Source organism: Argopecten irradians, chromosome 1, assembly GCF_041381155.1.
Source record: "Argopecten irradians isolate NY chromosome 1, Ai_NY, whole genome shotgun sequence".
NCBI classification, from domain to species: domain Eukaryota; kingdom Metazoa; phylum Mollusca; class Bivalvia; order Pectinida; family Pectinidae; genus Argopecten; species Argopecten irradians.
In genome coordinates this window covers 25,437,786-25,464,204 of record NC_091134.1, presented here as the reverse complement: position 1 = coordinate 25,464,204, position 26,419 = coordinate 25,437,786, and the positions used below count along the sequence as shown (strand labels likewise).

Here is a 26,419-nt window from a genome sequence, read left to right as displayed (position 1 = left end):
TTTAAATAAGCACGTCCATAAATAATTCCTAGTACGAACCAATGAAATTACATAGGTAGAACCCATTAATATATATTACGATACAGCTAGACTCCTTGATTACGGAACGAACCTTATTACTACAGTAAAGTAATTGTCATCATATAATTAAATTATTTCCACATATAGTATTGCCTGTTTAGGTTAGATGTCTATATTATGGCGAATTGTGAAGTATTTCAAATACCAAAATGTAAGTTAAGTAATGCTTTACTGTATGTCTACCTACATTGAGATGCTTTGGTATACGACACACCGAAACCTAAGTGGTTTTCTAACATTAGACTGTAGGTTTACCTACATTAAGATGCATAGATATACCACACACCGAAACCTAAGTTGTTTTGTAACATTAGACTGTATGTCTACCTTCATTGAGATACCTAGGTATACCATTCGCCTAAACCTATGTGGTTTTGTAACATTAGACTGTAAGTCTACCTTCATTGAGATGCCTAGGTATACCACTCGCCCAAACCTATGTGGTTTGGTAACATTAGACTGTATGTCTACCTACATTGAGAAGCCTAGGTATACCACCCGCCCAAACCTAAAACCCTATGTTGTGTTGTAACATTAGACTGTAGTCTACCTACATTGAGATGCCTAGGTATACCACTCGCCCAAACCTAAGTGGTTTGGTAACATTAGACTGTATGTCTACCTACATTGAGATGCCTAGGTATACCACCCGCCCAAACCTAAGTTGTGTTGTAACATTAGACTGTAGTCTACCTACATTGAGATACCTAGGTATACCACTCGCCCAAACCTAAGTGGTTTGGTAACATTAGACTGTATGTCTACCTACATTGAGATAGCTAGGTATACCACACGCCCAAACCTAAGTGGTTTGGTAACATTAGACTGTAGTCTACCTACATTGAGATACCTAGGTATACCACTCGCCCAAACCTAAGTGGTTTGGTAACATTAGACTGTATGTCTACCTACATTGAGATACCTAGGTATACCACACGCCCAAACCTAAGTGGTTTGGTAACATTAGACTGTATGTCTACCTACATTGAGATGCCTAGGTATACCACCGCCCAAACCTAAGTTGGTTTGTAACATTAGACTGTAGTCTACCTACATTGAGAAGCTGGTATACCACGCCCAACCTAAGTGTTGTACATAGCTGTGTCTACTACATTGAGATGCCTAGGTATACCACCGCCCAAACCTAGTTGTGTTGTGTAACATTAGATAGCTAGTAGTCACTGTAGTCTACCTACATTGAGATAGTCCACACGCCCAAACCTAGTGTTTGTAACATTAGACTGTACCTATTGAGATAGCTAGGTATACCAAACACGCCCCAAACCTAAGTTGTGTTGTAACATTAGTCTGTAGTCTACCTACATTGAGATGCCTAGGTATACCACCCGCCCAAACCGAAGTTGTGTTGTAACATTAGACTGTAGTCTACCTACATTGAGATAGCTAGGTATACCACACGCCCAAACCTAAGTTGTTTTGTAACATTAGACTGTAGTCTACCAACATTGAGATACCTAGGTATACCATTCGCCTAAACCTATGTGGTTTTGTAACATTAGACTGTAGTCTACCTACATTGAGATAGCTAGGTATACCACACACCCAAACCTAAGTTGTTTTGTAACATTAGACTGTAGTCTACCAACATTGAGATACCTAGGTATACCATTCGCCTAAACCTATGTGGTTTTGTAACATCTGACTGTATGTCTACCTTCATTGAGATGCCTAGGTATACCATTCGCCTAAATCTATGTGGTTTGGTAACATTAGACTGTAGATCTACCTATATTGAGAAGCCTAGGTATACCACTCGCCCAAACCTTAGTGGTTTTGTAACATTAGACTGTAGTCCACTCGCCCAAACCTTAGTGGTTTTGTAACATTAGACTGTAGTCTACCTATATTGAGAAGCCTAGGTATACCACCCGCCCAAACCTAAGTGGTTTTGTAACATTAGACTGTAGTCTACCTATATTGAGATGTCTAGGTATACCACTCGCCCAAACCAATGTGGTTTGGTAACATTAGACTGTATGTCTACCTACATTGAGATGTCTAGGTATACCACCCGCCCAAACCTAAGTTGTGTTGTAACATTAGACTGTAGTTTACCTACATTGAGATACCTAGGTATACCATTCGCCTAAACCTATGTGGTTTTGTAACATTAGACTGTAGTCTACCTATATTGCGAAGCCTAGGTATACCACTCGCCCAAACCTTAGTGGTTTTGTAACATTAGACTGTATGTCTACCTACATTGAGATGTCTAGGTATACCACTCGCCCAAACCTAAGTGGTTTTGTAACATTAGACTGTAGTCTACCTACATTGAGATGTCTAGGTATACCACTCGCCCAAACCTAAGTGGTTTTGTAACATTTGACTCTAACATTTAACATTTGATTCTACAAAAAAACACAATACCTGACAAACGTAGCCTCTAACGCCTTATAAGACGTCGCGTGATATAGCATTAAGGTGATTATAAACAAGAGAAATCAACAAAGCTATATAGCTGATAGATTTTAATTTTGTCAATAAACAACACTTGGTTTCTAAATATACAAAATCAAGAAGCTTGTTAAAACGTTTGGTGTCTCAGTCGCAACTCTAAATGACATCACCTGGAGAATCAGGATATTGGATTTAGGTCTGGTCAAATATAGTATGCTCGACTCGAATTTAGCTCAATAAATTCTCATTTGTATAGAAAGAATCTTAATAGTCCATTGTTTGGTAATTTTGTAGCAGACAGATCTCACTAGTTATTGCGCTACACAAATTATACTGTCGTACGCCAGAGATTCATAACTCCTTTAATATGTGTTTGATCAAATGGATTATCCATCCTGACTCATCCACAAGTCTATTTTAATTAGTATCAACAACTGTCTCCTTTTTATCTTTTCGCATTCTTTTCCTTTCATTATTACATTCATATTTTCACAGATCATAACTCTTTGATTACCATTTTGTTTTACTCTGTTTTTTTCTTGAAATATCTGTTTATTTAAAGGCTAAAAGTTACGGTCAGTCTGTTTATTTTGTTACACACTGAGAAGGACCATGTACACTAAGTCTAGTACGTGTTCCCCATCATCATATTCATATTTCAATGTATTGTACATATCTTTATTGTATGAAATATGAATATGATAAACCAGACTATTTAGTATTTGTTTTCATTGTTGAAGTATCAGTTTTAAAGACATTTTTGTCGTATTTAAGGATGTTTTCCCAACAATCTCTCCCAGAGTTCATTGCGGTCCCACCATTCATCTGAAACATCTGAATGATTATTTCCACCAAAATTAAACATATTTTAATATCGTCAATAGTTCGAGTGAGTGTGTTTTTGTTCGATGCGGGTTTTATCAGCCGTGGTTATTTACGGAGTGTCAGAGAGATGTGAGAACAAACGCCGTTCAACAGTAAGTACCTGGTTTTCGTACTTAAAATCTAAGGTTATCGTGAGAAACGTGATTATGAATTAAAGTTTATATCCGTATCAGTTCAGCTGACTTGCGTAAGTACATCTTAAAAGTCTTGTAGTCAATGTTAGTTCATTTTTGGCTTACCCTCTATGTGAATTCTTATTCTGAATTATATCCAAAATGAATATTCATTTCAAACGAAATTATTTTAAATGAGTCTAAAAATTGAAATTCATAAAATCCCATATAAAATGAACACAATTAAGATTCTTTTTAACAAATAACTACAAAAACGTACAATTAGATATATCTCAACGTCAAGATGTGTAGGTAAAATTCAGAGGATTTCCGCCATTGTGTTACGATGTCCTCGTGTCTGACGTCACAGCATTGTTAACTGATGTCATGTCATGACGTCACAATTAATTTCTAGCAATTTAACAATGGTCCAGGTAACATTACACTAGTGATATATGCAATACAATTACATGGGCGAATTCACTGGATTTCAGGCGGATTACATGGGTATGTGCGTGATTCCTCGTGATTTGTGCATTGGCTACCAAGACAAAGGCAGCAGCACATGCTAATTTACAATGCAGTTGCAAAATTATACGATGCACTCCTCGCCCTCTTCAGTAATAATATACCGTCGGGCACTGTAAGGACGGTATACATCAGATTGCATACAGAATACTAATCAAATAGTTTAAAAGGAAATAAAGTTCTACTCTATTTGACATTTCTTATATTGCAATTGTCATTCCTCATTAAGTTAGCCTAACTGATTTGAGTCTCGAAATTGTGAAGCAATCCCCTGTAATGATTATTTTGTGAGTTGATTTTCATTTCATGAAAATGTCAGGCTATGTAAAATGACCTCAGCCTTATGGTAACATCAGAATAACAAAGCTTTTATTAACCTCACAGAAACGTATATTGCTCAGTGTTCAGCTGATATTGTGTTGAAAATCTCTGGTGTTAACATTTGATATTGCAGGCTGGAAAGAATTACTGGCGAGAAGAGAGGCATAGAAACACAATGTTTGTTATATATCGCATGTTTATTCTTGTGAATTACCTAAATCTATTTTGTAATTTGAGCTTTAAATTAGGAAAAGTAAAAAAATGAAAGAGTGATTAAAAATAAGTAATAAATTGAAACATTTGTATTTCACTGATTTTTAAAGAAAAATACAAAAATAGCAAAAACGTAATTAAATTGATTCGAAATACTTTGTTTTTTATTTTATGCTATAGCAGGCTTATATAATTTGATATTCTTACCTAGCAGGTTACTTTTGGGTCACGAGTGCTACTTTTTTTGTATATATTCCATGTAGTGAGTTTAATTCGTTTAGTTTTTGCCTGGTACTCCGGTTTTTCTCCTCTTGTTTTTAACCTTTTACTTTTTTAACTGGCCCTGTCAGTGAATATGACGTTAAACGATATAAACAAAATTGCATACAAAGGCGATAGAACAAACGAAGAAACACATACAAATTCAATATGCTGTAGCTACCCCTGTGGTCACAAGCTGAAGATCATCCAATACCGCATGTGCTAATAAATAAATGTAATTGTCTAAATAAAAATCTATTTATCGATGTCTAGCATGAACGTATATTTACGTTTTCTATATTAAATCAAAATAATGAGTATGTTTTTTGCTACATCATCCTCTGGGAGTTCAGTGTTGTTTGGAAAATGGCAAACACGTGTTTCAGTGGCAATATTATGTTTAAATGGTTACAACACAGAGCATCAGCAGATGTTGAAATCAATGGATGACTGTGAAAATCGAGCCTAGGGAATACACGGAAACATTGATCTTATGAGTACCAGATATGTATTATACATGGTAATCGAGGTAAATTACGTATGTGTCAGAAACCTTCCGATAAAACTAGCTAAGACTGCACTTCGTGGCATCAGTAAGTTCTCGCAACACGTTGTCATCGTCTGGTCTGGACGATTTTCTCTCAGCCTTACAGCTTTTTGAGACAACAGCTTCAGTAAGATGGCAAACCTTGGTTCAATAACTCAGCAATAGGCCAGACCTACCCTCATCCCCATAATTAACTGCAAAAGTACAAGGCAATGGATATCTTGTAAATAATAACTGTATTTTTGCATGTACATTTTGTATGATATCATAAGAGTGTTGATTCCATGAGAGATTTAATTAAGAAAGATATTCTGTTATATCCTGAGATATTATATTGAAATGCACGAAAAAATAAACTAATTTGCACGTTATTATCACAAATGTTAACAATACTACATTGTTTTTTTTAAATCGTGAAGTCATCCTGTTTAGACAAATAATAATATTAGACAGAATTAACTCCTTTTGTCGATATGGCATATCATAATGAATATAATAATAACTATAATGATTGACATACTACCACAATACGTCGTGATACCAAATGACGTCTATTGATTATTGTATAGGATTATATATTCGATACATAAAAGATAATGAGACAGATTATGACTATTGGACGTGTACGTACAAAAACACATAGAACAAAGAACTACAATAAAGTATCTAGGGCCATGAGAGACATTTGTGTAATTGACAATAAAAATATGTGGTCATAATCAATATGACGTAACATGATTGCCTTGATACATGGAATGGTTACATCCCAGTTAGAGTTCGCTTGCTTAATAGAGTTTCATGTCAAATAAAAACTTATATCCTATACTCGTTAAATACTAGCAGCATGCAATGTCTAAATAAAGGGGGGGGGGGATAAAAAAATGAAATAATAATGAGTGAAATTGCACCAATCACCCTTTTCAAATGCTACATGTTTCTTCTTCGCTAAATAAATTGGTTTTTATTTTTGTGGCCAAAACCTGGAAGCTGATTTGATTGCTACTATCATTTAAGTAATATAACACCATATTATGTACTGAATTAAATGTTATACAAACCCCGACAATCCAATATGCAATCGTATTAGCGATTCAAAACACCATCACACGATGTTATTCAGGAAAGAAACTTGTAAACTAGTTTTATTGTCAGCGGAATACTCAGAATATTGATTATATTTTAAATAGTGTCATAATAGTTATTTTCGTGACTTCAACATTGTTACCTACAAATTCTGCTGATTAATATGTAATTTGAAATTGAAGAGATTGTGTATTTTCTGACGGAGCATGACGTCACTAACATATCACCACAAAACTTTTAATGTGACCGTAATTAGTTGATTAATAATAGTACGACACAGTCACTCACGATCACATATTTACTGAGAGTGCACAATGGTCAAATGTTGTAGGCTATATCTAACGTTTTATTATGAGTGCTTCATCTCAGGGTGTTTTTTACGTCCTATTAACAGCCAGGGTACAACGGATTTATCATTGTTATAGAGTTTTTCCAGCATTTGCTATCTACATAAGAAAAAATAATAAAACCCTATGATAATTTAATATTTAAAAAAAATCAAAGACTGCATTCGTTTTGATATATAATTTCCTTTAATAGAAAACTAAACCATGTTAAATATAAAAAATAACATGAAAGTTTACGAATAATATATACAAATTGAATGGTCATGACATCATAATAATTGGTATTCCACGTACAGTGTAACTGTAGACTCTGAAAATGACAATTCCAATAAACACATATATTTAAAAAGAGAAAATTTGAAGATAAATACAAAACATTACAAAATATTTTTCCTATTTTGGGGTTACGTCAGAATTACGCCACACAATGAAAGAGTCAGCATGTTCACTGCCCACATTGTATATTGCATGTATTTCAAAACACAACCTTGATATGTTGCTGATGCCAAATGTCATTTTTGTATTTAAAGTCAAAGACAAGGTTCATTATCACTGTAATTTTTCAGTCTCTACACGTTTTACGTATAAAGATAAATACACTTCAAAGATTGAAAGTTTTTAACTGCTTTACAAAAAAGAAGCAGGAGGAACACATATTATCTTTGGTCTTTGAAACATTCACCCGTATATTCCGGGTGTTATTTTGATTTAATTCCAGATGAGTGTATACCCGATCCAATGTACCATTTCGTCCATTGACCTTGACATATCTTTGTTATTCACAACTCCGTGAGGTATACTTGTGACGACACTATTATATTGCTTATTGCTCTATTAACAAGTAAGACCATTTAAGGCAACTCATCCTATATGAGATACCTGTGTGTGAAATCACGGTAAAAGCTTAATTGTTTCGAGAGACCATAGTGTGATTTGTATAACTCATGCCGAGAGGCTAGCAAGTATTTCATATATTTTTTATAACATCCTAAGATTTTGAGAGCTATGTTAGAGCAGTGCTTCGGATGAGAAGTTGTTTTCATTCTTGTTGATTTACCAATATCGAGTAATAATTAAATCAAAGATCCTAATATAACCATGTACAAATTATCTTTTTATTTCGTATTAGAAAATCATTCATGATATGTTGCTAAATTTCTTGCATTAGAAAACATGCTATGACTAAGGTGTGGTATTAGAATCAAAAGCTAATTTGGTAAATAGACATTGATTTTTTTTTCAATTTCATACGCATACGAGTTCGTAAATGGATGTTAATTTAATATTACTGAATTTGTATTGTTATGAATCGTTCTAATCACTTGAAGTATTTGACGCATGAAACTCAAATAAAATAAAAGAAAATAATGGTAACAACCGAACTTAAAGGCAGAAGGAAGGTTGTCTAGTTGTGAGGTTTGTGTCACTTTATTGCATAATTTGAAGTTTAGTTATGTATTTAATAAAGGGTGAAATGACGAGAGGGTTTCCTAATTCAGCCTGCAATGACTAGATGTTCATACAGAAAAATATCTCCTTGCAACATATCCCATACAAGTTAGGCCATCCTATAATGCCTTTGACTATTAATATGACGGTACGGATAATAAACCACACCAAACCACACTGACTTTGATATTTAGCATCGTTGTCTTGTCCAGTGAGGTACATGGCCATTGGCCTCTTGTTACCTATGCAGCTAATACGCTTGTTGTCATTTGAGTATATCAATAACGTTTATCGTATTTAGATGGTCATATTATTCGTCGCACAGATAATTATAAAACGTAATTATATCAAAGCTCATCTTTTGTTTAATACATAAATTTAGTTGTTACTAATATGTATTGTTAATCAAATTGTTTGCTTTTTTTTTTTTTTTAGTCTGGCTCTCTCGGTAGATGACCTTTGAAGTATGCTACATAAATTAACTAGATATTATCTTTTGGATAATATTTGTCACTAACATGAATTGCTAATCCGATGGTTTGTTTTGTTTGGTTTTGTTAAGTCAGGTCTTGGTCGGAGGGTGAGCTTTGAAGTATACAGTTTAAATAAGATATTTATTATCTGGGAACTGCCTCCTCTACTCAAACCGATACGCAGATTGAACTATGATAGAAGGTTATCACACATATTCCTCTCGCCCATGGTGTTCCTAATATGTAACAAAACAAATAAAATTTCTCACTTTGTAAATAAACAAACAGTCTTGTGTTAATTAGAACTAAATCACGCTGGGATGTAGAAGGAATATCTATTTTATAGGCATGAACAGCTATCCGCAGTTGGGTTTTATATAAAGCTAAGGCCTTCGCTGGTGAACAGCCAATGATCGATCGCTTAGATACCGGGGATATTGACACAAACGCGATCGTGGAATAGGCTTGTCTCATTGTTTTCAGATCAGCATCAACCAGGCTTAAACATAGCAGTTTACCTCAGCCACCGAGTTCAGTGGATTGGGGTGCGTCCAGAGTTTCTTGTGTGCAATCGGGGAAGTACTTAACTATTGTTTTGATTCCCAGAATCAACACCCACTGTGCATCGTTGGACAGGAAAATGTATGTATTCTGTATATTTTCTTTTATTTCCAATATATTGAACTTGTGTATGTATTGCATTACACATAAAATTTGTAAAAACTTTCTTTTAAATGACTTTTGTGGAATGATGTATGATGGTAATCAACTTAGATTATCATTACAGAAACATTACAAAGTTAGCATCAATATCATTGTTGTTAAACAGTTGTGCAGAAGTTTCTCATTGATAATCGTGATAAGTAAATAACATACTTTGTATTTGCAAAAACTAAAAACGATAAACGCAAATTGTCAGTACCTTTAATTGAAGATTAGCAATCGACTTGAATCGGCTCGACTAGCATTCGACGATTCTCTTGAATGTTATCATATATATTGGCATTTGTAATATTATAAACATTTATAAGTCAATGTTACTTTTAACGAGTATTGTTACTGGCTTAAAGCTTATGTTATCAAATGACGTCTCCGTTTGTAACGTCGCTTCTGATTAGCTGATTCAAATTTTTTTTGGAATTTCAGAGGATTAGATTGGATCATTCCGTCTTTGAATAATAAAGAGTTATCTGCAAATATGGAAAAATATTAATAGAATTAGCGGATCGTCATAAGTTTCAGCGAAAACGACGCGAGTTTCACTCATAAAATGATGTCGCCACAATCAATACCTTATCGAAAAGGAGATTATTCTGCAATATGTAACGAATGAATAAGGATTCACGTGAAGATATATTATGATATAGATCTATAACACAAACATCAGAGTGTACCAATATCCTATGTTACGAGATGGTGGCATCGTCGAAATAAAATTAATAAGGGCAGCTGGTTTAACAATATAAAATTATACGTGATCTCTTAATATGACGTATTCGATTACCTGGAGAAAGTGTTTCGTGAATTTAAATATCCTTCAATAAGAATTTAATCAAATACAAAATGAAAGCAAAAGTATGAAAGCATTTTACATCGTTCGATGTATACTACGTATGAACTGAGCTTGACTGCTTGAATATAATTTTTATGTTATGAAGATATTACACAAAAATCTGAGTGCACTCTCATTATAAACTGCTTCGCGTTTTAGTAAGAGTACAATCAGATTTTTGTGTTTTAAATAAATCCCTAATTAAACCCCGACTGTCCCACAGTCAAATCTATGAAGCCATAAACAATCAATACAAACAGTCAAGCTCAGTTCATACGTGATATAGTTATAACGTGATGCGATGGATCACGGCAGTTATCACAATGTTATTATCAACATTATCACTACACCAATGACCGTGGTACTTACGTCATTGGTACCTATAGTAATACTAGAGACGTAAAACACAAAATAAATGGACTTGTGTAATGTCAATCTGACTAGTGACTCCCGTGTGACTTCGCTGTATCGTTTAAGTGTATACATTATCACAAACGAGTTGTATTTTATAAGTACAGCTTGTAAGCCATGTGATTAAATACCCCCAAGGTCCACGGTGACCGACTTGTTCAAATGTCCCTACATATTACCAGAAGCTTTCCACTTCTGGTTCGCGAGTTCGAATCCTACGGGTATAGATGCCACAAATTGATGTTTTTTTCTCCAGGTACTTCGGCTATCCTCCTCTTCCTTAACCTGGAACGTCCTTAAACGACCTTAGCTAGGATGATAGGCCAATCAATCAAATTTAATAATCCTATTTCAACCACTAAACCCAACCTATGTGTCCTATTTTTATGATCAACCTGATGTGCGATACCAACCAGATATCTGACATCACGTTGCCTTCACCTTTCGTCTTTGGTGGCTGAATAGCAAGGTGGCCTGAACCTAAACCCACCTATTGGTCGTGGTAGCGAACTAATTAAGATGTCTGTCCCTCTACCTGGCTAACATCCTCATCTCATTTCCGCGATAGCGCAGTAATTCGAATGATTAAAGTATATTGCATGGTCTACCATTTTCGCGGCAGGTAGTCTGATCTCGTGTGAAGTGGCTGACTGAGCATTGACCTTCTTATATTGGGTTTATATTTAATTTTGATTCACATCGAAACCCTGTTAAGAAGTCCATGAATATTGGCTCAAGACAGATAGGTCGAAAACGCATAGAATTTCTTCAAATCATTTAGAACTTATCATGGTATCATGTCATTTACATTATGCGTTATGAGTAACCTCAAAAAGAACCAAATATGGTTACACTTTGATATACATTATTTATGAAGACATGTTAACATTTTACGGTCGATGTCATGCTCGCTACTCTACTGTTCAACTACAGTTATTTTTGTATATGCACTCGCTGAAAAGTTGAAGTTAAGGGACTAGTTTTGTCATTATTATTTTTCCTTTTATCGTTAATTCTTCTCAAATAAAAAGTAGCTATGAAATAGGTTTAAAATGATTTTGAAATCACGATTAAATCAATACAACATTGCATAACAAAGAGCAGTTTTTTTTAAAAATTAATCCGGTTTTTATCACTTTCTATTATTGAAATATTCTATAATGCTCATAATTATAACCTATTTGAGCAAGAACAAAAACTGTAATAAACAACTACGTCCCCTGTGCGTCGTTTCGTATATGACGTTATCTGAATAGCAGCAGTATAACTGGCTTTGTAGAAGTGGTTTTCGAAGCTACCCAAGCAGAACATACTATCACATTATATCACTATTATCAATCTTTATTGATATTTATTCAATGTAATATGGAAAATATGTAATGGAAATTGAGCTTTAGATGAGTGTTTGATTGAAGGTGTTAGGTTTAAGAAAACGTACATATAACGAAAAAAATGTCTAGATAATTAAAACATGAACTCTTAAATGATAATCGCAAATGTACGTGTTTGTTCAGTGTCGATGATATGCTTGAGTGAGGTAAAATAAAAGGGCAATAAAGAGTACAACAACAACAAGAGGACACAACACGAATATACCGCAGCCCCCCAAAACATACAGCCATTCATACACCGCAACATATTACACGCATAAGAGGCCGTTCCTAAATGAACCTGTCTGTTAATAAGACCTAAAACTTAATAAACAAAACCAAACCCAATCTGTGATTAGTAGCTCTTCAGAATACTCTATCTGTGATAGAAAGTGATGGCTTTATTCCAGATATAACATACTGTCGGGCACAATGTGACCAGCGCAGTTATCGTTGCATGATGTATCAGGTTGTGTTTAATCGATATATGATTACACTATGTAATCCCTGGTGTCCGGAATATCATTACTTAGGAATGACATGTTACCATCTATATGTCCTAGATTTTATTTGCGTTAATCATAAATTGCATAGATTCCAAACGATTAAATCAGTTTTCTTCATTACAGAGAGGTATACGACCAAAAGAAATGAGGACACAACAGTATTACCAATCACTCTCTTTATATTACATAATACACGTAATACATTATACGTGTCTTAGAAAGGTACAGCTGCTCCCCATCTGTTCTCATTACGCAAGTTATTGCTATGCACACTTTGAAAATTGGCTGACTATTACTTAAAAGTCAGGTATTGTACAAACATAAAAGAAATGATATTGAATAGAAATAATGTTTCAATTGGCGACTGTAAATCGGGTTTTTAAAGAGAAGGAGATGTGCAATTGGTATTTCGTTATGTACATTTGCGAGGTAAACAGAGGTTTTACATAGTCAAGCGTATTGTAACGTCTAGTTTGTTGGTAAGGTTCTTGTTAGCTTAGTATAATTGCGACGTCTAGTTTGTTAGTTAAAGAGATTCCAGTTTACCAGACATAAAGCGGCGTCTAGTTGTAAAGAGGTGGCTTACTCGTGTTTGTATTTATCAAGTGATATTATTTAGATATATCGCATTTACCTGCGCAACTATACCAAGCGAATGCTTTTATTCCGTCAATGCTATATTATGAAGTGGGGTTTCTTTTATCCTATTACTTTATTCGAGATAATATCAACTCAAGTTGCTCCAGTTTACAAAATACGACAGAGAAATGCTCGTTTTTTACCCATACAAATTATATTAAATATTTCATGCAATCGATTCTTTTTAATAACACCATGGCATGTTGATAGTATCCAATAGCAGTTGGATCTTCACCACTCTGAATGATAATTAAAGGCCTTTCCGCAGGGGAATATTACTCACCTGTAATTGTAAACGGTTACACACCCTTACTAACGTAGTCGTGACTGCTTGTGCGTCTTTGACACTGCTTGTGGATGTTTTGATCACAGCATGTTTGTTTATTAATTGAAGGTTTAATCCTACATTCCATCCCTTTAAAGTATACGGTTTTTATCACAACGCTATTGAAGAATAGAACTATTATATTATATATCTCATGTCGACCTGTGTTTATGTTTGTGCAAGTGCAATAGGATTAAGATTGTTTCGTTAATTGCTTAAATGTTAACATACTTTCCATCTATTTGAAGAATATATTCTTCAACCATCAAAGTCATTGAAATAATGGAACTATTGCGTGTATCTCTAATTTAAAACTTTTTGGCCTGTATGTATTAATGCAATAGATTTCAGCTTATTTTATAATGTGCTAGATTGAATTTATTTACCTATCAATAAGTGTCGATGTGAAAACATAGTGTCAAAACATAGTGTCAAAACTCGCAACCCTGGCGACTAACATTCTAGAATTGGATTAACGTCAGTGTATTTTTAAACAGTTATGATATATTCTTTCTGCACATTTCCCACTAATGATAATTGCTTAATTCGTATCTACGTATGATGTATCCGTCTTTTACACCTACTGCCGTAGTAGGGATGTTATTTTGCTCTTTTCGGATATATTTAGAATGCTTTCACAAGGAGCCATATGCCTATTTTTGGCTCATGTGTTTATTCTTTCTATACCACTTCCAATCAATAGTTCCGAACTTTGGTCTTAGTAATGACAGTGATACATAAGATGTAAGTTTGGTAGATGAAGTGTTCTTTAAGGGTAAAGTTGTGTTAGGATGGTAAAAAAGTAAAAGGTTGGTACGTACTTTTATGTAAGGCATCAAATGAACCAAACTATTATTTCGATTTTCACGTACAAGGTAGGAAAAGGTCTGTCTGATATATATTTTATAAATGGACCAGCAAATATACCCCCGAGTTTCAATAGATATTTTAAAGTAAATAATAATATAACATCGCTTATGGAAGCAATGTTTTACATATTGTTTTCATATAACAATGTCCATGTTCAGGGAACTTAATCATAACTAAATAGCTAACCTCCCCGCCGGGGAACATTGCTCACCTGTAATTGTGAGAGTTTACACAACCTTACTAATGATAAATCAAACTACATGACTGGTCACACGTCCTACGCACTGCATGTGGCGATATTTGATATTTCATCATAAAATGTTTACAAGTCGCTAATGAATTGAAATCTACCGGGTCGTATTGAGGTCACCTTTCTATCCATTTGAAGAACAATGCGTGTTTGTGTTAAATCAGATTTCAACCTGTTTGCCTCGATCTATATAACCAGCAGTAGGCTGCGGTTTAACTCATTATTTCAAAGATTTTATTTTGTTTCTCTTTCAAAACACACATCGTTTAATGTACATTGAAAACTTTAGGCGGTTCTCTTAAAGTTGTTAAACCAGCGGGAACAATCACTTAATCTGTATTGGAACTGCAATCTGCCTTTAATTCAGAGACAAATACGAAATTGTATTAAACAGATATTTGTAAATGTAACCTTCTATTGTTATAATTGATTATTGTTTATCTATAACTTTCTCATAAATATTATTTACTTCCATTGCAAAAATAGCGATTATGGATATTTGCTTTTTCACACATTTCATGTGGTCTTATTTTGGTAAATGTAATTGTGGAGTTTGAAAAACAAAAACCTAATTATGGTTCATATTATATAAGCTTTCGGATTTTAGCCCTTATTAAAAAAAATAACAAAGACAAATCATCGGTGCAAAAACACATGGTGAATTACTATCTTATTTCTGTAATGTTAAAGTATAATTTAGATGTTCGCATGGTTTATTCGATTGTGTCTTGGTATAAGATATTCAAGACGAAAAAACCCAACATTATTTTTACGCGTTTCCGTAATAGATACCTTTCGTGTGGTGGATATCACCGTACTATCGTTTAGTTTGGTTGGATTAGCTGAACACTCTATCAACAGTCATGGTCATTTCAGGACGTTTCATGTGGTGGAAAGCCGGAGTACCTTGAGAAAATCCACCATCCTGAGGGAAGCAGTCTCACATACTGTAGAGCTAGCACGTCAGGAAATCTGAATTGATTAATCATTAAGCAACTGCGGTGCATACATATTTCGCCATATACATTATGTAATGTGATTGTATTTGATTATAAAATAGCATGATAACTCGAGACAAATCAATTCAATAAACTCGTTTATAAGATATTGTTGTATAGCCACTTACGTACAGATATCGTCGTAGTCAAGCTAATATCAATACATTTAATAAAGCAGCATTTAAGGCTGTCATAACGTCGTGAATTTAAGTGCAGTCTGGTCGCCAGGAGAAAGGGAAATCGGCCTCAGATTAACGACTATTATTTTCTGTATTCATAGTGTGAATCTACCTATGGAGTTTCGTGGCTAGATAATCCAATAGCTTCTGTATTATATCTGTTTTCGGAACTTTTTATCAAAAACAGATTGTATTCTATTATTGTTGTTTTAAGAATATAAGTCTACGACAATAACATTATTCTGACGGAAATCTGCGATAATAATATTATTCTGGGAGAAATCGTATATTACCGATTTTTTCTAACCATGTAGGGAAAAATAGCCCCTACTATTTATCTATTGAACATAATTTATACATCTGTTCTTTTGATTTTTGTTCTTTTATAACTGGGGTACAAAATGGTAACATATTTGGTAAGAAACAAAGTAATTTCTAACATCAACAAGGTACCATATAACTAACCATGCTTATTATTTCTTTATTATCAATGGATCTTCAAGTTCGCGGAAATGATCACAAATATACAGGAAGTGAAAAAGTCTCCGCTGAGATAGACACACTAAAATAAGTAAGGTCAACGACTAGATCAGCATGATGTTTGTAATAGCTGAGACAGACACACTAAAATAGGTAGGGTCTACGACTAAATCAGCATGATGTTTGTAATGGCTGAGATAGACACACTAAAATAGGTAAGGTCAAAGTCTAAATCAGCATGATGTTTGTAATGGCTGAGATAGACACACTAGAATAGGTAGGGTCTACGACATAATCAGCATGATGTTTGTAATGACTGAGATAGACACACTAAAATAGGTAGGGTCAAAGACTAAATCAGCATGATGTTTGTAATGACTGAGATAGACACACTAAAATAGGCAGGGTCAACGACTAAATCAGCATGATGTTTGTAATGACTGAGATAGACACACTAAAACAGGCGGGGTCAACGACTAAATCAGCATGATGTTTGAAATGACTGAGATAGACACACTAAAATAGGCGGGGTCAACGACTAGATCAGCATGGTGTTTGAAATGACTGAGATAGACACACTAAAATAGGCGGGGTCAACGACTAAATCAGCATGATGTTTGAAATGGCTGAGATAGACACACTAAAATAGGCGGGGTCAACGACTAGATCAGCATGATGTTTGTAATGAATGAGATAGACACACTAAAATAGGCAGGGTCAACGACTAAATTAGCATGATGTTTGAAATGACTGAGATAGACACACTAAAACAAGCGGGGTCAACGACTAAATCAGCATGATGTTTGAAATGGCTGAGAGAGACACACTAAAATAGGCAGGGTCAACGACTAAATCAGCATGGTGTTTGAAATGACTGAGATAGACACACTAAAATAGGCGGGGTCAACGACTAAATCAGCATGATGTTTGAAATGGCTGAGAGAGACACACTAAAATAGGTAGAGTCTATGACTAAATTATCATGATGTTTGTAATAGCTGAGAGTAACACACTAAAATAGGTAGGGTCTACGACTAAATCAGCATGACGTTTGAAATGGATGAGATTGACGCACTAAATACTAACAATCTTTTATACCATTACATGACAAACGCTAATTAGTGTAGCAATTTTATGTGGTAGATCTAAAGTTCCGTCACAAATCCCATCCAATACAAAGAAATAGCAAAGAGAAATGCGGAGTCATTGCATCCAGAAAATATTAATTGCACAGCAACTGAAACCTAATAAAAAGAGTTCATCTCCAGCTAACGACGCTATACCTGATAATGAGACCTGACACTGACTAACGCACAGCCCTACGCGACAACGATAAGTGTTTTATTAAATACAGAGGATGTAAATAAAAAAGATATGTATTTACTACTAGTGGATATCGTGGTGCCGATGTATTGCGTTGTAAAATATTGAAATTAAATGGCACAGGACGATTAGATAAGATAGATGTCAGTCAAAATAGCGTATGCTTGAATAGAAATCCCAAAAGAAATGAAGTATGCCCCGATAAAATTGAATATGCCCAAAAGGAAATGAAGTAAGTCTTAATAGAAATGGAATATATCCCAAAAGGAATGGAGTAAGCCCCATTTGAAATTGAAAGCCCAATGGAAATGGAATATGCCCCAATAGAAATGGAATATGCCCCAATAAAAACGTAGCATGCTCAAATAGAAACGCAGTATGCCTAGTAAAATAGTGTAAGCCCCAATAGAAATAGAGTAAGCCCAAATAGCAATAGAATTCGCCCCATTAGAAATGGAGTAAGCCCAAATTTAAATGGAATATGCCAAATAGAAATTATGTATGCCCCAACAGAAAAAGAACTCGCCCCGTTAGAAATGGAGTAAGCCCAAATGAAAATGGAGTATGCCCCAATAGAAATGGAGTAAGCTAAATTTAAATAAAGTATGCCCCGATAGAAATTGAATATGCCTAAAAAGAAATGAAGTAAGCACTAATAAAATGGAATATACCCCAAAAGGAATGGAGTAAGCCCCATCAGAAATTGAAAGCCCAATGAAATGGAATATGCCCACAAAAAATTGAGTATGCCTCAATAGAAAAAATGGAATATGCCCAATAGCCCAATAGAAATGGAATATGCCCAATAGAAATGGAATATGCCCCAATAAAAATGGAGCATGCTCATATCGAAACGTAGTATGCCCAATAGAAATGGAGTATGCCTCAGTTGAAATGGATTTTGTCCAAATAAAAATGGAGTATGTCCCAATAGAAATGGAGTATGCCCCAATAGAAATGGACTATGCCCCAATAGAAATGGAGATGCCCAATAGAAATGGAGTATCCCCAATAGAAATGGAGTATGCCCCAATAAATGAGTAGAAATGGAGTATCCCCCAATAGAAATGGAGTATCCCCAATATAGAAATGGAGTATGCCCCAATAGAAATGGAGTATCCCCCAATAGAAATGGAGTATCCCCCAATAGAAATGGAGTATCCCCCAATAGAAATGGAGTATCCCCCAATAGAAATGGAAGATGTATAAATTATACGTCAATAGTGCTGAAAGTCGTTTTGAGGATTGCATGTTGCAACAATGATATACAAACAAACAAAGATACCTATTTAAGTTTCTTATTTGGATGATTAAAAAACTATTACATATGGCACTTCTGAAAGAATTTTATCAATGTCCAAAACAAATAAATTTTAATGTAGTGTTATGAAATATTTTATCATGAGTTTTGAACAATGCGATAAAAGACTGTTATAAAAAAATGAAAATATTTTTTAAAAATATACTACATATACAAAGAGTATCCTCGTCCGTTACTTAGCAACACATTACAGAAAATTTCATTTCGTTTGTAATGCACGCGCGTTGACGTGTGAACTTTAAAATAGCTCAGGGCTATAATAGATTCTTCTAGTTTAATCAACGTTGCCTTCAGTCTAGGTATCTATTTACAATTCCTTTGTCCCTGAACTTCACGGTGATGACAGAAAATGCATTATTTGTGTGCGCTCATTCTGCTGGGTTATTAAGGAAGTCTTATTTTGTTATACCATAAGAAACACAACGGTAAAATCTGAAATTGAAAAGGTTAAATTCCTTACTGACGACCGAATGTAATCTTCTTCATTGATACCTTTAGACAAAGATATAATAATATGAACTAAACAAATCTGTTTCCAATAACTCGTCAATTATTGACTGTAAATAAGACGAACATCAGCACAAATAGCTTATCCTCGTGAATAATACTGCCTTTCAATCTTGTTAGGTTTTTTTGAAAATCGATTTGTATTTGTACGAGTTTGAAGCTAACTGGCTCGTTCCGAAATTAGAACTTCCTGTGAGGTGAAACACATAGATAGTCGCCATGGCGTCGAGTACGTCCTTGAAGAAATAACTGGCATCGAAGATGTCACTGCAATACATGTCAACTGTAAATAATTAATTAATTAGCGTATAATGTATATAACATAAATTTTGCCCTTTACGATAATATTCTGATCTATTTTAACTAACATGCTAAGACCTTGATCAGCATATAGACCCCTGAATCCAACATGCGGGCTGTAAATGCCCAATCCAGTTAGCGCTATAAGTCTATTTTCAATCCATTTAGCCGAATCCTGCTATGCTGCTGTAAATTACTTTTCCATGGAAACGGAACCAATGTTAAAACAACTTGGTGTCTAATGATTAGAAAATTTTGGTGTGGAAAAGCATTTTAGGAATTGATTGATTGATATTTGTTTTCAATAATTATGGTCTGGTTGACATAACAAATTGTACATCTACTGGTATTGTGCTGTTTGCGGATCAGACTAGAAAAAAATATAACACGATTTGACCTGAATTTTAGTAACTCGTGTCGCATTGAACACGTGACTCCGTTCTATGCTACCAGTGGATGATTAATTGTTTGTATATTTTCAAATAACCTATATAATCTTTGCTATTGTCCTTTAGGCGGTGTTCTAGTGGTGACGAGTGTGACATCATTGATGATTTGTGTAAATGCCTCAAAAATGCCTTGATTGTGCAATAAAATATTCAATCAACGCAACTATTCAATTTGAATTTCCAGTTTTAGAATATTTCCTTTAAAGGCAAATTTCTGTTGCATCGAATGATCTAGTAGTTGTCGTCTTAACCTAGAAAGCAATTTGGTGCGCATTCATGTTTCAAATATTACTTTGATGTTTAATGTAATAAATTTGTTTTCTCGAGTCAAAACAGTTGCCAATTAGTTGTTAGCTGTTTTCTAATTGTCCTTTGAGGTTAAACAAACTGATAAATCAATTTTTGAGTTATTAAAACGCTTAAGTTCAAACGCATCTGTAATCCTTGTTCTGGAAAAAGAGTATTAAGGACATAGTAAATTAAAACAACAGTCATTGCTATGAAATTATAGAAACGTCCGAATAAGACAATGTGGCAATTGGTTCGTCATCTGTCAGTGATGTACATAGTATAAAGTCATGCACAATCAGGGCAGTCATGGCCTTACTGTAGAAAATAACATAAGCTAGTTGCTGAAAGTTTAGTCATTTTTAATACCCATTTGAAAACTAATAAATACTTCTACGTATATCAGAACACATTACTTATATGAAAACAGATGTCAATTTTTAATTTCTTTATCTTTCTTTTGCAGAATGATAAAGAAGGTACTGGCAAAAGTGACTTCTACGTGTACAATGGCGTTTAAAATATGGAGGAACAGTTGAGTATTTATCGGATAGCTGAGAGAATGGCTGAGGAAACCATCATACACGGCAACATCAGCGTCACGGAAACATTCAGAAACGAGGCTCTGGAGAAAGTCAGCGCCAATTACATGTATTACCATGGTTACGTGAGTTTGGTAGTGTGTCTGTTTGGAATACCCTCTAATTTGATAAATATCACCGTGCTGACCAGACGTCATATGAGGACGCCTATTAACTTTATCCTGACGTGGATGGCGGTGTCAGATTTGTTGACGATGATATCCTACGTTCCATTCGCTGTACATTATTATTGTTCGTTTTCACCCTTCAGTGTGTCCCCAGAGAAAAATAGTCTACCCTGGATGAGATTTCTTTTGTTCCATATCAATTTCACTTCTACGACACATACCATTTCTATCTGGCTTGGCGTGGCGTTAGCCATTTTTCGATATGTCCATCTTCAGTCTCCCTCAAAAGGAAGCCTCACACACATGCGACGAAAAATTCGGGCTAGAATTGTAGTGTTTGTTATTTATGTATGTTCCATTTTACTATTGGTACCAAATTTTGTCTCCAACAAGCTCGTGCCACTGTCGGATAATTCTACGGTCTATATCTTGGAGGACTTCCACCTAGGGACGGCCCAGGTTAAACCTGTGGTGATGATTAATCTCCTTTTATACAGCATCTTAGCCAAATTCCTGCCTTGTATTCTGATAACGGCTTATGGAGGTATCCTTTTACGGACTCTACGAAACACCATGATAGTGAAAAGGCGTATGTGGACAAATAATAATCTGACAACACAGAAATCTTATGATACTACTAAAACAACTTATATGTTATTGGTCGTTATAATACTATTTGTTGTCACGGAACTACCTCAAGGTATTCTAATCCTATTGAGTCTCTTCCTAAAAGGTTTCTTCGAGCACGTTTACATTCCTCTAGGAGATGCGATGGATATAATAGCTTTGGTCAACAACTCTATAAACTTCATTTTATATTGCACTATGAGTAGTGACTTCAGAAAGACGCTTGTGGAAATGGTTTGTCAATTACGAAAACCGAAAACAAGAAAGCTTCCCGTGCCAGTTCCAAACGGCACACGAGTATACCAGAGTCTGTTGAGTAGGGTCAACCCTTGATACGGGCTCTCATTATCTCATTATTGAAGTGTATAAATGATCAACGACCCAGGACAATTATCATTACCCATCACTTGTCAAAATCGTATTTTACATCGATCATGGAAATAGACTCTACTATTGATTTTTTTTCGCGCAATTTAGAAACAGCCGGAAGTAGTATTAAGTGTAAATAGAGCCTGGGTTTTATTGGGCCTGCTCTCTACGACTATCCTCCAAAGGTTTCCGGTAAATACAGACTACAAAATTAATTCAGTCGGATGATTCATTTAATCACGAAGGGCTAATAGAGAGATTCGTCCGGTAAAATCCGTAAATGCCTTTCAACGTTCTAGTTGTATGTTAGGTGCCTACCTACTAACGTCATATAACAGTGTTTATGTTTGCAGTTTTATGTCACATGTTTACGTCATGTCACGTGGTTAGTATTTTTATCCGAAATACATTTTAACATATTTGTTAATTTCATTATTGTTACATCAAACAATGCTCTTATCTAATGCCAGTTAAAGTTATATGTGCCGTGGATTTCATATTCACGAACCAAGAAGAGCTTTTAATATGCTATTCATTACCGAAAATTACCAACATTTTGAGAATTCCAATACTTATAATAGATAGGTTTTCATTTTGCAAGAACAAATAAGAGCTGAAAATGAATTTTGGCAGTACAGCTAAAATCACCATATTTACATCTACAGTATAGTATAAACTACATTGTATAACAGCCAGAATGCAATACATCACGTGATCATACAAAACGTCACTTTTGATAAGTTATATTTATACACAAGATATATCATACTTTGCTATTAAACATGTTGGTTAATTTTGGTTGATCTAACTTTTTTCAATTTCTGATACACTCCATGGCATCAATATATAATGAGCATTGTAGATGCCATATGGTGATAAGTTTCTTTATAAAACCTATTCAATTCTTTAACCAATCTCAACACCTATTTATATGCAGCTTGTTAAATACTTTTTATCCTAAACTTTCAAATGTTTACACATATTAAAAACAATAGATAGGTAGTATTTTTATTCGGTATCCAAAATAAAATAAAACCTTAATAATGATCACCCTTACTTAAGAGTCCCAATTGAGAATTCAAGTAGAGAGACAGTTATTTAAGTAGGATCACATGATGATTTATGAAATATATAAACTAAATATGTATCTGAAGTGATATATGATATCAATAACGTTCAATATACTGGAATGATAACCAGTGTTTTATACCACACAATCTGCCCACAAAGCTGATTTACCCATATGTAAATACCATATCGAAATCAAAATGTCGCATGATGAATATTTTTTAATGTCGACTGTCACTGACTATACCTGATTTACTGACTCACCGAGACGTAAAACTATTTGAGGAGTAATCGATAATCATTTCAAAAACAAATACAAAAAAAAACAAAAACTTGAATTGCTTGTTAGGGATGTAAAGTATTTTCTCTTAACTCATCGTGTTGCTGTTAAATTTTAAAATCTATATTTTTTTATTGCTTTTGTCTATGCTTGAGTAATCTTTGGATTTGTGATTTATTTGGGTTTTTTTTAATCATATTTTTGGATTGTAATATCCGTGCATCCTCAACGTTCGGTATTGACATGAGCAGTTAGCCTGATAATCCTGAAAACTATTTACATTATAAAGCGGATATCGACTACCTGTAGAGACATTACCAAAACGTGGAGTCGACAAATACAGATTAATAAATGTAATCGAGAAGTGTAAAGTCAAAAACATCCTTATCAGGAACATTGTCTTTGTTCTATTGTAAATTGGACTATTTTGGATGTTGTCATATTTTTGCTTATTTGGCGTTTGATAGGAAAACGTCAAAATTGAATACATCAGACTACGTATGTAGACGAATTTCTGAAGTTATTATAATAAATCCTTGTAGTTTTCGTCATCCCAATGACCTCTTTTTGACCTAAATTTGCGAAGTGGGTCTTGTCGATGGGAAAGAGAACGGTTATCCTCTGACAATCTTGTATCATTATGAAAGCTCCGCACAAATCTGTGCCTGACCTTTGCTTTTAGTTTTGTCCTTGAGATGAATAAATTTAAAGGTTAGATTACGATTTTATTATGTGGTTGTTTTGTTATCTTATTTTCTTAGATCTTCTTTCAAATTTAATTTGATTTTTACTGTTATGTAAAGTAAATTTGTCATTAATTTCGGTTTAGTCTGGCTGTGAGTGTGTGTGGTATCTGGTATTAAGGACACCCAGGCTTTAATTATGAATAATCATATGTGTAGAAGGTTCCGTGTATGAACACGTGAATATTGACCTGTTTGATATAGATTTAGGTACATTAACGCTACAGACAGAAATCTATTGTTATCGTCTGTATCTGACGTGTCATTTACCAATATAATTACTACATCACTTGATAACGAGCACCACAGCCTGAAATTTGATTATAATAATACCTCTTCTTCAAGTTGAAAGAAAATAAATAACGCACAAAGGTTAAACCAGTATTTTATTTAAAAGGTCATTTTAAGCTTAAATATGAGAGCAATGTTTGCATTTTTGTTTGTGTTCATTTGGCATTTTTGCGGTTACGTGAAGCCATATATGCGCTAACCTAATCAAAATTGAGTTTGCGCTTTAATTCAATTTAGCAAAATTAGGGGCGTTTAACGTGAAGACACTCAACCAAAAGTAAAAAAAAATGATGGTAAGTAAAAAAATATAGGGGATGCAGAATGAAATTCCTCAATTTAAATCTTTTAAGAAAATGTTAGTCTGATTATACAATGTACAATTTAGTAATAGTGTTAGTATAAAATTGTACAATACTTTGTAACATTGTATTTCAAATCTCAAATCTGGTCAGTTGATAGTCTATCTCAATATATCACTGATTTCAGAATTATTGATTATTTTGTATTTTTGAGAGTGTGAAACAGTCCATCATATAATTGTTTCATTCATCTGCTTTTAATGAGTGTATCATTTTTACAAAGTGCCTGAGTTACGATAAAATCGAGCCTAAGAATTCCCAAGATGAGATACTATACAATATATTTAAATTCCATTTGTTGGTTTAACACTAACATGACCAATATTAGAAATGCGTTTTTTTCACATGATTTTTTTTATACGATACTTAATCTTAATCGAATTTTATTGCTTTTTTGAAGTCAGTAAATTACATTGTTTATATTATGTAATGTGCATTTGCTATTTGGGACTTGATATTGGAGTGCTGTCATTATCACAGCGTGTAGCAGAGCGCTGGTTTGAATTGGCAAATCCACCATTTTAGAATTATCGAACTAGAACTTGTACAAAATATGGTAATGTGTTGTGATCATTTGCGTTTTATAAAATCTTAACAAATGTTGATAATTTACTAAAAAGAAATAAATGTTTTACTTATTCATATGTTGTAATCAATTTCTGAATAAAATCGGTGTTATTAGACTATATATCCACTGGTCTTTATTGTGTAGACTTTAAAACCACAAACAAAAACACACATGGTAACATCTATTTATTTAAGAGATGGATCATGTTTCTCGTGAACCAAGTAAATTGCATCAGTTGGTGCCCGTTAGGTTCCTGACGGTTTGGGGTGATGGTATTGTCGGATCGACTATACATGTGACAACATGACATGGGATAATAGAATGTATGGACAATCGATGACCCCACGGCACTCAAAACAAAGCTTCACGTTCCGAGAGAAGCTGTGTAACAGACAGATATTGAAAAGATATTCTATTTACAAATCACTGTCCACGCGTGACCAATATGGATACTACCCGTGCAATCAGTGTCATCAGCTATATCATTGCCATGTAGGTTTACATCACCGCGACTGTGTGAAAGTACTAGATGCAAAGCTGGAGTGCGGTGGCACTCTAACCATGGACAGGTTCTGGTTTTACACTGAATCTCAATGTTCAATTAAGCTCTGACAGGGATGTTGGCAGTTTGAAATTGCCATAATAATCCAAGCTAGAGAAAACGAGCAGTCAAATGAAGAGATACCGGTGGCAACCGACGCTTGGGAAATCAAAGAACACTAAATTTAGGTAAATTATGGACATTCTAGAAGAGAGCAATTAGTCCGAGGGAAACGTTTCAGGTACAAAGGAATATAAAAAGACTAAATAAAATCCATAGTTTACGAGATTATGTCATGTTCAAACCAGGGCAGTATATAGCTGATAGAATCTTTACTGGGCGATTTACGTCTTTACGCACAGTACAATATTAAG

At 34.4% G+C, this 26,419-nt stretch overlaps 1 protein-coding gene across 1 annotated transcript; it reads left to right on the top strand.

Moving 5' to 3' along the window:
• Window positions 1-9,229: 9,229 nt before the first annotated feature.
• LOC138321864 (G-protein coupled receptor dmsr-1-like) lies at window positions 9,230-23,690 on the top strand. The gene is made up of 2 exons (XM_069265869.1): window positions 9,230-9,364; window positions 20,957-23,690. The coding sequence occupies exon 2, from the start codon at window positions 21,014-21,016 to the stop codon at window positions 22,157-22,159; it is 1,146 nt and encodes a 381-aa protein (XP_069121970.1). The 5' UTR covers window positions 9,230-9,364; window positions 20,957-21,013; the 3' UTR covers window positions 22,160-23,690.
• Window positions 23,691-26,419: the final 2,729 nt, after the last annotated feature.

Excerpts from the sequence above, each read along its gene's own strand:
- LOC138321864 (XM_069265869.1), top strand. The coding sequence starts at position 21,014 with ATGGAGGAACAGTTGAGTATTTATCGGATAGCTGAGAGAATGGCTGAG.